Genomic DNA, 16,638 nt, shown 5'->3' with positions numbered 1-16,638 from the left:
CCTGCTCCCTGCCCCACATCCCCACTGTTGGCCCCAGCTCATCCACCAGCTGACACTCTAGACAAACTATGTTCCCTCTACCTCTCGGTTAATAAACTTTTAAAAATTCTCAGTAAAATAATTTGATTTAATTATAAAAATTACTATATCGGAAGCTCTCTAAGTCCTTAGACAGAAATGGAAACTAACGGAAGCAGGGCAAACTCTTTAGTCCTAGGAGACCAGGAGGCTGAAGGGCCTCACTTCTCCGCACCCTGTCACCTGGTGCCGTCTTCATGACTAACAAGCGTCACTTAGAGCACGATTTCCATTTGCTTTAAAGGCGAGCAACAGGCGAGCACGGCCCTCACACACAGAGTGCAGCTGGTTATGCTCCACGAAGAAGGACGTGCAAGGAGTATGTGACTTACCCCTGCTCAACTACCCCCGCACCCCGCTCTCTACCTTTTAAGAAAACAAGAACAAAGGTCTCAAGGGTACACTGGCATGTGGGCCAGAACAATGGATTTGGCCCAACACCTCACTACCAATTTAGTTCCACAATTGGGCAAAGGACATTACCAGAAAATATCCTTAAGCCAATCAAATGCGTCTGTGTTTCTCTGCAAATTTTAATGGTGTTGGCCTGATTTCATATGTGGTAAGTTTTTAATTCTTAGCTATACCCTGAAGTGTCTTTTAGGTATTTTATTTTCATTTCTATAGTAACCTCATTCTAAAAATTCTAGATTTATGTTTTTTAATAATACAGTTATAGCATTAAGAAAATGTAAGGGCTATCAAATTTAATGTGCCAAAAACTGCATAACAGTACATAAAATAAGCATTTTGGGCTTTAAAACATTTCTTCTCCAATGCAATATAGTTGAAGATGGCAATTATATCCCCAGAGGTTAATTCTGAATTTGAAGAGAGTATCACTTTGAGAAGCTATAAAACATTAAGTAATCACCGAAAATGTGTGACCCTAGACACGTCAGTTAATTCCAGCCTCTCCTGAGCAACTTCTTTACCCTCAAAATGAGGGGTGGGTTGCAGATCACCTCTTAGGAGCTGATGATTTCCTCAGGTCTCAAGTCCTGACTCCGGGACTGGTCTCTCCAGCCATACTAGAAGCAAGGCACGGGGCGCGCTGCCTTGTGAATCTGGGCACAGCCCGAAGGTCCTCACATCATCTCCGGTACGAGGTGGGAGAGGCTGGGGGCGGTTGGGCAGTGGGGGCCTGGCACTACTGCAACAGCCTGGGCAGTTTCCCCAGACAGTCCTCTGGTGCCAAATGCGTTTTTGAAATCCGGAATTTTTCAGATTCACGGAAGGATAATAAGGCTCAAATCCTGTATCTCACGTAACACACCCAGGAGCGTGTGGAGCAACACCCAGTATTCAAAACCATTAAAATCTCCACAGTGAAAGGCACAAATATGCACTACCCATGTAAGACTATCAACAGACTCACACCAGTTCAAATCCAGTTTGCCACCAAATGAGTTATGAAAACATTTCCAACGTTCAGAGCTTTTCAGATTTCAGAACTGCAGATAGGGGCCTGTGGACCCAGACTACCACCAGCCCTGCCTGAAAGCACCCACAAGCTCAGGTCCCAGTCACCTCTCACTAAAAACGCATTACTGCCTGTTGTCGTTCAAACACAAAATCACAAGGGATTCCTGCATTGGTTTCTTCTTTAACTGATGAGAAAACACATTTTTTCAAAGACCCAGTTGATCAAGTGGTACAACCAAACCCGAATTACATTTACAGGCTGACACGCTACGGCATCCAAGCTGTTACGCAGAACGAGGAAAATTACATACGTTAGACGGGCCAATCACTGCTTTCTGCTCCCCACATTGAGAGCATGACTCACTCCTTATCCCTGCGGAGAAAAACAACCGAGCAAAAAGGAAAATAGGCAGAAAGCAGGACCAGGGTTTGCCAGATGCCACAACATTCACGACTCCCCTGTTTGTCTGAGCAAAGCCACCCAATTCCCAGTAGTGTTCATTAAGATTCAGAGCATCAGGCAAAAACTCTGAGCAGAGCCGAAGCTATACAAATGCATAATTTATAAAGAAAGTCAGAGACTAGAACATATAGCAGGCAGAACTGACACAACACAGGAAGTGGCGCGGGGCGGGGGGTGGGGGAGAGCGCGAGTTGTTGCAGAAAAGGAAAAGCCAGCCTGCCTCCTGACTCCCATCCCGAAGGCTGCAAGGAGGAGGTGAGCAACGAACTAGCAAGAGCCCATCAAGTGGGGTGTCTGCAACCCAAACCTGTAATAGGAACACGATCCTCATCACCAGAGGCAACTGTGTGAGCTTGGGCGATTCCCTATTTGTAGGTTCCTTTGTTCATTTCAACGGGAATTGGAAATGAGAGCAGTTCTCCAATTTATGAGTCAGTCTGTTACCTTGAGCCGGCAGCCTAATTTAGTTTTAAGCACTTTTTTTGAGGCCAGATTCTGTCTGTATTTCCCTGCTTTTGAAATCAACCCCCACTCCTGTAAAACAATCTAATACAAAGGGAAGAGACAACAGGAACTTCTCAACACCGAAAATTAGAAAATCTCATCTGCTGCTATCGTCTCGAAGGCGTGTACCTCATCACCCTTTCTTGCCCCTTCCTAGCCCATCCGGGCGGCTCAGGACACTGGGATCAGGCGTACTTCCAACATCACTGACCCTAGAGAAAGTAAGGTGCCTAAAAATGAAATTAAGAAACTGCATACAAAACAGGTTTTTGGAGAGATCATAATAGCTTTAAAAAAACTTGAGAAATCCTTTCTTAAAGGAATTCTATACTGAATCTCTCTGTGACTCCTTCATGAAACAAAGGGTCTCCACTAGTGCCAGCTGGCAAACCTGGGCATCTGTGGCCAGGGGTCTGAGGAGCTGGTCTATTTGCATGAAGGAGCTGAGTGAGGGCAAGCATGACTTCTTTGCCTTTTCCTGTAACACCTTATGGGGTGAAATATTTTAAAAAGAATACAATTACTGTATAGCAAAGGACACCATCTGCAGAACAAAAAGGCATCCTACAGTATGGGAGAATATATTTGTAAATGACATATTCAACAAGAGGTTAACATCCAAAATATATAAAGAACTCACATGCCTCAACACCCAAAAAGCAAATAACCCTAATAAAAAATGGGCGGAGGATCTGAACAGACACTTCTCCAGAGAAGAAATTCAGATGGCCAACAGGCACATGAAAAGATGCTCCACATGGCTAATTATTAGGGAAATGCAAATTAAAACCACAATGAGTTATCTCCTCACACCAGTTAGGATGGCCAACATTGAAAAGACTAGGAACAACAAATGCTGGCAAGGATGCGGACAAAGGGGAACCCTCCTACACTGCTGTTGGGAATGTAAGCTAGTTCAACCATTGTGGAAAGCAATACAGAGGTTCCTCAAAAAACTAAAAACAGAAATACCATTTGACCCAGAAATTCCACTCCTAGAAATTTACCCAAAGAAAGCAAGATCTCAGATTCAAAAACACATATGCACCCCTATGTTTATTGCAGCACTATTTACAAGACCCAAGATACGGAAGTAACGTAAGTGTCCGTCAGTAGATGAATGGATAAAGACATATACACAATGGAACACTATTCAGCCATGAGAAGAAGAAAAATCCTACCATTTGCAACAACATGGATGGAGCTGGAGGGTGTTATGCTCAGTGAAACAGGCCAGGCTCACTGATGGACAGTGACTGCAGTGGGGTATGGGGGGTAATAATAATAAGGATGAATGTAATAACCTCATTGTTTTTCTTGTGAAACCTTCGTACGAGTGTATATGAATGATACCTTAATAAAAATTTTTTTAAAAAGCCAAGCAGAGAAGGACAAGTACCAAATGATTTCACTCATTTGTGGAGTATAACAACAAAGCAACGCTAAAGGAACAAAACAGCAGCAGACTCACAGGACCCAAGAATGGACTAACAGTTACCAAAGGGGAGGAGTGGGGGAAGGAGAAGGGGATTGAGGGGCATTATGATTGGTGCACATGGTGTGTAGGGGGGCACAGGGAAGAGTGTAGCACAGAGAAGACAAGTGGTGACTCTGTGGCATCTTACTACACTGATGGATAGTGACTTCAATGGGGTATGGGGGGACTTGATAATATGGGTGACTGTAGTAACCACAATGTTTTTCATGTGAAACCTTCACAAGAGTGTGTATAAATGACACCTTAATAAAAAATAAATAAAAAAAGAATACAATTACCTATTCAGTTTCCTTACCTAAAAAAGTGAATATTTAACTATCACAGAGGGGTACATGAAAACATATAAATACACTTACAAATTAACTCTAAATAATTCAACAATTATTAAGAAGTCTAAGTATGGAAACCTAGGAGTCTGACTTAAGGGGTTTAAGAGGGTCCAAAAATGGAATATGTTAAATGGTGCCATATACTACATGATGGCACATCACACCACCTTTAGCAACATATTTTCAGGTTGCACCATTCCCCTGGTGAACTTCAATTTGAATTGTACTTTGAAAAAGCTGTTTAAATAAAGACATATTTTCCAAGACTGTTAAATGGCATGGGACATACCCAAACATAATTTCAGTGAAAAGAGGACAGCCCTAAACCATGTTCGTAATCACTCCGAACTGTAAATACGCATATGCAAGGGACACAGGATGAGAAACAAGATGTCACATGGCTGTGGCCTCCGAGCAGCGAAGGGTATAGATAACTCCGCCCATCTTCTTTGTACGTGGTCCTTCTGTGTGCGTATTTTCAAATTCTCTACCATAAATATACATTATTTCTATAAGCAGGGGGGAAAGTTATAAAAATGATTTTATCACAATAGTCAAGGATTTATTTTTTGCGTTTGTGCACATGCACATGTGTAATTTTTATCACATTCTGAAGATGTAGAAAATAACCTGTTTGGTTAGCTGAAGCTTGGACTAGTACCCAAGCAACAGTGAGAGCAGGGGTGGCGCGAGGAGCGCAGTGCAGGTGACACCACGTGCATTCACAGTGACAGTCACATCTCCCCTTACCCGAGGACTCCGTGAGTCAAGCCCAACCCAGCCCTCATCACCTTCACAGAACAGCAGAGCAAAGGACTCTAATCTATTTTTTTCTCCACTTCTTTCCAGTTTAAGCCACTAGATAAAGCCCGCTGCTAAAATTTCTGTTATGGGGAAGAGATTTCCTGCTTCAATAAGTGAACTGATACCCAGGCTGTTTAGAGATTTGTTCATCTGATAAAATGCTGGACCGCTGCTTTCCTCCCGGTGTAAATGAAACTTAGCAGCAGCATGGGACCGAGTCGTTTGTGAAGGACTGATTTTTCCTGCACTCCTCATTATCCAGCTATATGTACCCAAGCACAGGCCTCATAAAAACAACCCCAAGGCAAACAAGACCACACAGAGCTCCCACGCTGGCTGAAAACACACTGCTGAGGTAGCCATGCGCCTCAATGACAGGCGTTTCCCAACGTAAAGGTCCAAGGATGCTGACTGTGGCTATTTCTGCTCCCATCCAAGCTCTCGGCTGGGCCAACATGTATTATGAAGCACGTCTCAAAGGTCCCATAGCTCCAGGTGGAGGGTAGAGTGGGTGGATTCTGATAATTAGGGCCTTGAAGAGGATCCCAACCAGGAGCTGGCAAAGGGCCCTCACTGAAGTCGTCAAGGCAGAATGGACGTTTTCAAGAAGGCTAACTCAGGACAGTACTGGGCTAATGTTTACTTGGGAAGGAAGAGCATGGAGGAAGGGAAATGAGCCAGGAAGCCGGAACAGAAGGCCTGCACTAGGGGTGGCAAGAGTGCAGAGACAAGAAAGAACCAGAAAGAAAGAAAGGAACCTGTATTTCAGAGAACACATGACGTAGCATTTGCTGCTACATCAGAGAAAAGACACAAGCAGATCGAAGGTCCTGCACAGCTGCAACTCCGCATCACCCGTCCAGTATAACACCTGCCAGCAGTAGCTCCCCAAGACCTTTTCAGCACCTTCCATACATTCTGATAACCTCCTAGGCCATGCATCCTGCCTGCCCATGGTAGGAAACAACCATGTCTCAGACCCTTACAGCTGAGGGACCAGCACGTGGCCTGGGCTCCTCCAGTGGATGCACCTGCCCAAGAATCAGGTTCCGAATCCAGCAGCACCAGGCCACCACCCCACCAGGAGCTGCGTGGCAGGGACACCTGGCTCGAGAGTGGCAGTGGCAGGGCTTCTAGGTTCTTCTGAAAGTCCCAGTTGTTCAGCAGCTACAGAGCTCCCACTGGGGTCTTTGTAACTGCAGGGTCTGGCTCTGGGTTCTCCCGGAGAGCCTTCATCAAATGTCTTTTCTGCTTAACCTAGCTGGAGTGGATTCTAATGTCTGGAATTAAGAGTCCCTAAGGCTCCTGAGAAGAGAAAACATTCATAAGCTAAAATTATCGTTGGATTTAACTGTATGGCATCTTGCAATAATCACCAACTCTGGCATCATCAAACCCGGGAACTGAGGACACACAGATCTGGCCAAGGTGCTGTTAGCCCAACAGGTGGGAATTTTACCTCCGGTCTCAAGCAGACTGACTGTTCCCAAGAGAGAGAAGAGGAAAACAAAAGGTCAGAGCTGAACCATCGCCGGAACCTTTCTGGACGCGCTCAGTGTGAAGACACCAGAAGCAGCGCCGCGACCCCGCGGTGACCTGGATCTGACGCTGGTGCCGGACCCTCCTTCACTCCAGAGAGCAGGTCTGGAGGCAGAAGTTTCTGATGTTCCAGAAGAGGGCCAAGTGCTGCGGAAGGGGGCCGGCAGCAGCCTGCAGCTCACAGGGGCCGGGAGCTCAGAGAGGCAGGGGCCAGATTGCAGGCAGCAAGCCGCCACGGTGCCCCCGCCACGGCGCCCAGCAGACGCCAGCCCACCACATAATGTCAGAGCCCCCCCACCCGACGACCCGACTATTCAAAGGAATTCTAAATGAGAGAGCGCCGCAGGGCCAGAGGCAGGAGGAGTTATAAACATGAACTAACAGTCACATTTCAATTTCCTTCAAGGTCCTGCTGAGAATGGCGACAACACACACAAATATCCTTTGGGGATTTTCGACTCTAAACCATGCTGACAGCAAACTATGGTCTATAACCAAGCCCGTGGCCCAGAACTTACCAGAACATAGTCCAGCATGCATCTTTGCCAGCTGCTTTAAAGCCTCCCACCCTGCAAGTGTTAAGATCTCAGCAGTGAGGTGTTTCCTACAGCCTGCCGTTCACCGGGTACATTTCTTCTCGACATTCGTGCAACTCTGACTGCTGAAAATATTTTTTGTTTAATATTCTGTATCTCCTCTCACCTCAGAGACTGTTGGAAAACCACAGAACACACCCAAATGAAGAAGCCACATTCTACTAACACCTTGGTGCTAAATCTGAACAAAGCAAAGCCTCACTAAAAAAACAGGTTTTCCTGCAGACAACCAAGCATAAGAAAAAAATATTCTTGAAGGAGCCATAAAAATCACATAAAAAATCACATAAAAAATGTTTAATTCCAATAAAACATATTATTTAAAAGAAAAGGAAGAAAAGTAAACTGAATTTAGTGCTAGTGGTAAAACTCTCTTTGATAAGCAACTCTGAAGAAAAATCCAAGAGCCTCAAAAACACAACATGTAGATTGGTTCTTTTTGCTTTAAAAAATTTTTTTTCAAAAATACCATCCTTCAGATGGGTGGGAAGGGAGGGATAAGGGCGGGGAAAAAGAAAGAGGGCATTACGATTAGCATGTATAGTGCGTGGGGGGCACAGGGAGGGCTGCACAACACAGAGAAGACAAGTACTGATTTTACAGCATCTTACTACACAGATGGACAGTGACTGTGAAGGGGTATGTGGGGGGGACTTGGTGAAGGGGGGAACCTAGTAAACATAATGTTCTTTCTGTAATTGTAGATTAATGATACCAAAAAAAATTTAAAAATACCATCCTTCAGGAAACATTTCAAGCATGAATCATGCAAGGCCATGGAAGCACTGAAGGTGGGTCCCTTCCTCGGGGAGTCACCGCCCTGTCCCCACCGGCCAGCCATGCAAGCCTCTTGGACTGCAGCACCAGCCTTGCATCATCTTTGAAGCCCCAGCACCTGGGCCCCCTGCTGACATGAAGGTCCCAGACAAACATGGGCAAGAGGAGTGCCAGGCTCCTTCGAAGCTAGGTGACGATCAAGGCCCGCCGACCACTACTCCAGAGCAGTGTGTCTGGGGGATCCTCCACCAACACCAGGAAGAAAGTCAATATTCTTCTCAAGATCTAAGACAAGAAATCCACTTAGAGCAGCCACCCTGGGTGCAGAGGTGAGCACTGAGACAGACGCCTCGTCGTGTTTGCACAGTCACTGGTATGGAAGGCAGAGCCCAGCTGAAACCCTAACGCCTCTTCAATAATGCTTTCCCCTCTGAAACCACAGAGTCACCTGCATCCACTTCGTTCTTCTTGAAAATGTCTGCATGTAAATGCTATTATATATAAATATATGCACACAAAAGAAGGAACAAGAAAATAGGGATTCTCAATATTCATTTAAATGTCTTCATCAAGTGACTGTGGCATCAGAGTTAGTCTCAGATTTGGGGCATCACCCTGTCCATGACAGAATTAGAGAAGCCTTTGCACAGAAAAGGGACATTCTACCTGGGTCTGGGGAGAGAAATCATAGACCGACACAAGTTCCAGGCGGCACAAGCGGACAGGAGCCGAGAGGGGAATGTGGTTGGGGTGCCCCTAGGCAGTGCAAGACCCGTGGCCCAGTGACTCGGACAAGTGACCAGAAGGCTGCACGCCACCTGAGGAGGGGTACTTCACCTACCGGCATGGGGTGCGCAGAAGCTCCCTGGATCTGGAGCACTGTGGTCATGTTTACATACTGTGGAGTTTGAGTTGCTTTGTGGCTCTTTTTATAAATATACATAGGCACTAATATATATTATTTACCCCTTAACATTTCTACCCACATTACAGCCTTACATCTTTGACAATGACTTTCAAACTTAAATTAAAAGTTTAAAGAAAAATACTTCTATCCAAAACAAGACACAAGCTTCAGAGAAAAAATTCAGTTACAAAGAAAAGGTTGACAATCAGAATGGCTTCCGATGTCTCAGGGCGGAAGGAAAGCAGGCAAGATTTTCAACCTCAAATACAACAGCTAAACAATCAGTTAAGTATGATTTGACAGAGTAAAATTAAGACTCATTAAAAAAAAACAACCTGTTCTATTTTAGAATGATGGAGAATTCTAAGTTAAAAACTGATCACTAACGTGAAGTGAACAACCACACTTATAAGGCATTCTTGCCCAGAAGAAATAACCTGAATATAATCGTACCTCCAGACTAAACTCCTAGTTTTCAGGAGATGCGGGGGATAGATGAACAAGCTAAAGGGCACCATGAAGAGCCGATCAGCAAACCTCCGCGTGGGGCATTCTCCAATACAACCAGCCTAGAACCTTCTTTAGAAAGTCAATGTTGTTTTTTAAGAGTTCTAAATTTAGAAAAGACTAAAGAGGCGTAAACAAATGTAATGGGTGGATCTTGGTTTTAAAAAAATCCAGTAAGACTCACCAGATGTGCTACTTACTTTCGAGTGACTCAAAAACAGACAAAAATGTCAAAAAAAAAACAGCAAATATAGCAAAACAAAACGTAAACACCTGCTGGATGTAAGTGGAGGACATGGGCGTTCGCTGTGCCCTCTTCCAGCTCCTCCTGCTGTGACAAAGTTTTTCAGAATGAAAACTTGGAGGCAAGCTACACGGAGGAAAGCAAAACTGACCACAAGAATCCAAGCAGACAGACTTGATGGCTGGAAGGTAGTTTCCAGGTAATGATGCCCTCTGGTTTCCAAGAACCATTACACGCACAGACGCAACACACATTGGCACAGTCCTGAAAATCAGCAGAAAAGGCGGAAGGGCCACAGTCCCCGAAGTCAGCCACACTTGCTGCCGCTCTCGCTGATGGGGCTGCCAGCACAGCGGCCCCTCCGGCACACCCGTGGTCAGTCGGGGGGGCCCCCTCGGGTCCCGCCGATACCACGGGGCGTGCCCTTCCGTCACCGGCCCAGCAGTCCCGCGGGCAGGTCCTGCCTCCCGCACCCCCGGGCGGTGGCAGACCAGAACCGTCCAGGGGCAGCGGCAGGGCCACCCGGGTCACCCCAGTCCAGAGACCCACCGCCAGCTCCCGGCTGCACCACGTGCTCCTCCCGCGCACGCTGGGCCACGCGGCCAAGGACAGCAGCACCCGGCCGCTGGTTCTCCATCGCCAGTCAGGCCGATGAAGCCCACTGGACCCTTCTTATTAACAGCAGCAAAACACTTGCTCCCTTTAATGAGCGACGGCAGCTGGCAACAATGGCAACGTTAAACATGAACAAATCCAGGAATGTCTTCCGTCTATATGATCATCATGTTGTATAATCGAGCTTTCTTGCTACATGCGAAGGAAGAGGAAATGTCTTAGATTCAGCTTAGCTGACCGTGATACTCAAGGCAGTAGAACTGAACAAGTGACTATGTGGAGGAGGGAGAGGAGAGGAGAGGAGGGCAAAGAGCAGGAGACGGGAGGGGAGAGGGGGGACGTGCGGGAGGAAAGGGAGGGGAGAAAGGAGAAGGGGGGGCGCTTGCTCCTTGAGGGTCCTCTGACCTCTCACTGTCCCCACGCCCGCCTCCACCCGCCCTGAATCTGTGCTGTTGTGCCATCTCCTGTGTGCATGAAACAGAGACTGCCAGTTACCCAGCTCCACAGTCTGGACGCTTTGCCCCGTCTAACTTACCCCGAGGCCTGGGCCTGTTCCCTCTACACTGACGTCCACTCAGCCCCTCTCGCGCTGCCCTGCTGCTGTCTTAGCCCAGGTCCCAGCACCCCCACCCAATACACTCTCCTGCTCCCCCCAACTCTGACCCCTTAGAGTCTCCACTACAAGGCCACATGTGCCTTCCGAGCTGACGTCTTATTGGCTTCACATCACCCAGAAAGCGCCCTGGAGAGGGCCCGGCGCACACCTACACTTACGTGCACTGCCCACAATCCCTGAGATTCCCAAGGCTTTCACACTGCCTTTCCTCTGCCTGGAACGCCCTTCCCTTCGCCACCTGCTTAACGACCCTGACGCCCTCTGCCAGCCTGAGTTAGCTACCTGGTCTGTCCTTCCAAAGCCCTGGCACATGAGCCCCACGGTGGATGCCACATGGAACACTGACTGGTGCAATGGTGTGCAGGAGGCCAGGACCCTTTACAAAGACATACATGTGAAGCATTTAATCGAGTGTGCACACACCCAAGAGACCCACAGTCACCAAGCGTGCTATGGAGAGAGATGTTCAAGACAGGCTCATAAGACCAGAACACAGGACCCAAGAGTCAGAAATGTTGGCCAATACCTCTAAACAAGCAATGCCAAAAACACTGGGGAGCATACAAAATCAAACTTAAAACACACACACGCACACGCACATGCACACCATAGGAAGCTCTAGGGAATGATGGGCAAAACTTCAGTTTTGGAGTCAGGCAGATTGAGAATGCATCCTGATTCGACCACTCAGTGGCTAGACTAGAAAGCAGGAAAGATTACAAAAATAATCATCAACTAGTGAACTAGAATAGACAGAAATTTTTTAAAAGCCTTGAAACACTTCATTGATGGGAAAGACTAGATCATTAAGAGATTTTTTTTAATTACCAAAACTATAGGTTTAGATCCAAAACTGCCTTCAATTATAACTAAAATCTGATACTGTCAACAGCCATAGAATAATACCATTTTCACACAACTTTCAATCATGAGTTCCCTCTAGAAATATAGAATTAAGTTTCAACAGAAGAACGGACTACTGATTGCTAACAGGTTATCATTCATAGGTATATACACAATGCCACCCCCACCACCTCCGAAAAAAAGACATTTAAATGAATGGGTGGGTAGATGTGTAGGTAGGTAAACAGGTAGGCAGATAAACAGATTATGAGCGAATAAATGGATAGGTAGATAGGTAGTTAGGACAGATCTATGGATGGATAGACAGAAGCCTGAAATCTGCCTCACTCAAATAATTTCCCAGTGTCATCACTATAACAAAATAATGCAGATACAAGCAACAACAGGACTATTACCAGAGTCCAAATCAATCAACTGCTTCAACTAAAGAAAGATGTGGGGAAACTGACAATCACTAAGACAACTGCTACATAACTGCACCCACTCTTAGGCCACACGGAAATTTCTCAGTAGCTGAGGAAACCACCTCCTTAAAAAATATACTGGTAAGAGAGAACCCCACAGAAAACTACAACACCCCACAGAGAATGAGGGTGCCCATAGAGAATAGCCCATTGGGAACAACACAGAGGACGTGGAGGACAACAGCACTGTGCTCGACTACCTCTCACTTACTAAAGCCTTGAACTTCACACAGCTATCCTCATTTCAAAATCTTGGACCCCAGAGGACAATCATCCCGAGTTGTACCACAGAGCAAACCCACTACCTTTCTGATTTATAGCCAGCATTTGCTATGGAGCTGGCCAGGGCCTGACACTGGACAGGCCCTCATCAGGAACAACTGTGCCGATGCATCCATGAGAGCCTCCTGTGCGTACCGCACTGTGCTGGGTCCTTTGTGTACATGACTTTTCATTTTCATGCAAAGGTAAATATTTTCGCCTCTACTTTTACACATCATGAGCTGTGGCTCAGAAAGAGACATTCCCACGTGATCCCAACTGGGACTGACACCTCATTCTCTCCATTTGCCAGCACACCCCTACTTTTGAGCAATCACCAGATAAAGAGACTTTAGGCATTCCCTTCCTGGCTCCAAACAACAATCCCTCTCTAGTGACTCCCCAGGGGTGCAGACACAGGACCCAATGCTCTCCAGATCCAACCAACCGATTTTCACTGATTCATAAAGCTGGGAAGGAGGTTTACGTATCATCCGCTTTGTCATCCACCGCCTCCCCACATTTTTTTACTAAACTTCCAAAAAATGAAATCTGAGAGGTTATATAACTTTCAACATAAAACTTTTATTCAGTAGAAGAGTGACAGCAAGCCCCAAGCTGTCAGTAATTTCACTCTGAAATACTGAGTTAACCCCCAGTCTTGGATGAGATTCAAGATGGCAGCGTGAGAGGTGGGACGGGGAACTCCTCCCAAAACCACAGAGAGCATGAAAATGTAGTTGCTTGACACAACTAACCCTGACACAGCAACAGGAAAGAAGGCTGCCCCAGACTGCGCACAGACCGCAGGCGGGGAGCGGGGGAGCCCGGGACTGCGGAACACCGGCCCTGGAGGTCAGCTCTGGGGGCAGGAACCTACCCTGCGCGCTGCTCCGGACATTGGGGAGCCCGGAGAGGCGGGGCGCTTGAGAGACTGAGGTTCCGGCCGTTTCTGGAGGAGGGGATCCCCACCCGGCCACTCTGGGTCGGAGGAAAGGCGGCGGTCGGTCGGAGAGGGCGGCCGAAAGGGCGGGGTTTGCGCGGAGCTCGCTGCGCGGGGGAGGGGAGAGCCGCAGGAGGTTGTCTGGGCGGCTGCCCAGCAGGTTGGGAACTTGGGGGAGCTTCAGGCGCCCCATCCCCCCGGCTGCCTGCTCAGCTCCGAGGCCCCCCCACTGAGACACACAGCCGGCTGCGCCTCCCTCCTGGCCTGATGGCACCGCCCGCACACCTGCAGTCACTGCGCTGGCGTCAGGCCAGCCACGGGGAGGCCCCGCCCACAACAGCCAGACACGCCCAGCTCAGAGGCTCACACCTGGGTGCTCCGCCCACGGGCTCTGACACCCCAGACTGGCAACGCAGACGGGAGTCAGGACACAGATTCCACCCCCACCCCCACCACCCCCCCTCCCACACCAGCTCCGCCCCCCTACGGCCCCCAACCTCACTCTACAGGCTGAGCAGCTCCAGAGACTGGAGCTTCTGGGCCCCAGAGGGCACCACACAGAAATATGAAACGTCAGAAGAACATGGTCCAGACCAAAATCTCACAAACCACAGAAAACGGGTCAAATGAAACTGAACTGACCAATCTGCCTGACAGTTCAAAATAAAAATCATAGACATGCTTATGGAGGTACAGAAAAATATTCAAGAACTCATGAACAAATTTAAGTTGGAGATTCGATCTTTAAGAAATTCCGTATCTGAAATGAAACATATAATGGAGGGATTTAAAAGCAGATTAGATGTAGTAGGAGAGACGGTAAATGGAATAGAAATTAGAGATGAGGAATACAAAGACGCTGAGGCACAGAGAGAAAAAAGAATCTCTAAGAATGAAAGAATATTGAGAGAACTGTGTGACCAATCCAAACAGAACAATATTCGTATTATAGGGGTTCCAGAAGAAGAAGAGAGAGAGAAAGGGATAGAAAGTGTCACTGAGGAGGTAATTGCTGAAAACTTCCCGAATCTGGGGAAGGAGATAGTCTCTCAAGCCATGGAGGTGCACAGATCTCCCAATACAAGGGGCCCAAGGAGGACAACACCAAGACATATAATAATTAAAATGGCAAAGATAAAGGATAAAGACAGACTTTTAAAAGCAGCCAGAGAGAGAAAAAAGATCACATACAAACAAAAACTCATCAGGCTATCATCAGACTTCTCCGCAGAAACCTTACAGGCCAGAAGGGGGTGGCAGGATGTATTTAATGCAATGAAGCAGAAGGGCCTCGATCCAAGAATACTATCCCCGGCAAGGTTATCATTTAAATTCGAAGGAGGGATTGCACAATTTTCAGATAAGAACAAGCTGAGAGAATTTACCTCTCACAAACCATCTCTACAGTGCATTTTTGAGGGACTGCTACAGATGGAAGTACTCCTAAGGCTAAACAGATTTGAACCAAGGGATAGACAAAGAGTACAGAATATGATTCATAACAAAGAAAGAATGGAGGAGGTAGAAAAAGGAGGAAAAAAAAAAGAACCTTTACGTTGTGTTTGTAACAGCACACGAAGTGAGTTAAGTTAGACTGTTAGATAGTAAGGGAATTACCCCTGAACCTTTGGTAACCACGAATCTAAAGCCTGCAATGGCAATAAGTGCATACCTACTGATAATCACCCTAAATGTAAATGGTCTGATCGCACCAATCAAAAGACATAGAGTCATTGAATGTATAAAAAAACGAGACCCATCTATATGCTGCCTACAAGAGACTCACTTCAAACCCAAAGACATACAAAGACTAAAAGTGAAGGGATGGAAAAAAAGGTATTTCATGCAACTAAAGGAGAAAAAAGCACGAGTTGAAGTACTTGTATCAGACAAAACAGACTTCAAAACAAAAAAGTAACAAGAGACAAAGAAGGATATTACGTAATGATAAAGGGCTCAGTCCAACAAGAGGATATAACCATTATAAATATCTCTGCACCCAACACAGGATCACCTACGTATGTGAAACAAATACTAACAGAATTAAAGGGGGAAATAGAGCGCAATGCATTCATTTTAGGAGACTTCAACACACCACTCACTCCAAAGGACAGATCCACCAGAAAGAAAATAAGTAAAGAGACAGAGGCACTGAACAACACACTAAAACAGATGGACCCAACAGACATCTACAGAACACTCCATCCAAAAGCAACAGGATACACGTTCTTCTCAAGTGCACATGGAACATTTTCAAGAATAGATTATATATACTAGGCTCAGTAAATTCAAAAAGATTGAAATGTGATTAAAATAATTTTCTCCATCTTTGTAAATGTAGTGAGCTAGTCTGTTGATGGAAGAGCAGAGTTGACCCGGGAGTGGCGCTGGATCAAAGTGAGATTATTCTTGTTGATGGAGATGTTTTTCATAACAAAAATGAACAATGTGATGGTGAGGCAGCAACCACCAAAGTAGTGCTCACCTCTCACCAGGCTTCAGGAAAAGCCCCAAGCCTACAAGGGTGGACAGGCGCAAGGTGCAAGGCTTTCTGTCTGTTACGATGATCAAGGTGAACAACCCAAGAAACTCAGAGGTCTTCCCCAATGGCAGCAAGGCTGGAATCACAATGCCAGGGAAGCCTAGAGAAAGCTGGAAGGCATGAGATTCCTGAATCTCCGGGGCTCGGCAGCCTGCTCTGGCACGAGGCGTGAGTGCTGGCTGCAACGCGGCGGGAGCGGGCTCCACGGCCTGCAGCTGCACAGCAAACCACCCCACTCAGTGGGGATTCTGTGGGTCAGATTCACAAAAGGGCAGAGGGCAGCCTGTCTCTGCTCCACATGTCTAGGGCCTCCTCTAGCAAGATGCAAAGGCTGGCGACGACTTGTGCTGGAACCACCTGGAAGCTCCTTCTCTCACACACATGGTGGTTCACGGAGGTCACGGGTGGGACCTCAGCTCAGCTGTCAATGGGAGCACCAGTGCATGGCCTCCCCACCTGGGCTCTTCCGTGGGGCTGGCCTGGGCTCCCTCGCAGCATGCTGGCTGCGTTCCAAGCATGGTACCCCCAAGAGAATCAGACAGAAGTCGTGCTGTCTTTAGCCCCCCAGACACAAAGCATCATCTCTACCATGGTCACTGCCCTCCAGGCCCAAGGGGAGGGAAAAGGGACACGGCCTCTCAACGGGAGGAGTGCCACCACAA

At 47.0% G+C, this 16,638-nt stretch overlaps 1 protein-coding gene across 7 annotated transcripts in view; it reads right to left on the bottom strand.

Annotated features, from left to right (window-relative positions):
- Positions 1 to 16,638, bottom strand: part of RPTOR (regulatory associated protein of MTOR complex 1) — a 319,152-nt gene that overhangs the window by 254,521 nt on the left and 47,993 nt on the right. Inside the window, exon 1 of one of the 7 annotated variants that reach the window (XM_073236059.1) lies at positions 7,159 to 7,191. The exons of the other annotated variants lie outside the window; for them this stretch is intronic. Coding sequence (XP_073092160.1) covers positions 7,159 to 7,176 — 18 coding nt within the window. The 5' untranslated portion in view covers positions 7,177 to 7,191. Of the gene's footprint in view, positions 1 to 7,158; positions 7,192 to 16,638 lie in introns of those variants that run through there. 7 annotated transcript variants of the gene reach the window in all.

The sequence above is a fragment of the Manis javanica genome, chromosome 4 (genome assembly GCF_040802235.1).
Source record: "Manis javanica isolate MJ-LG chromosome 4, MJ_LKY, whole genome shotgun sequence".
NCBI lineage: Eukaryota > Metazoa > Chordata > Mammalia > Pholidota > Manidae > Manis > Manis javanica.
Note: the sequence above shows the minus strand (reverse complement) of the source record. Positions and strands in the feature narration are given on the sequence as shown.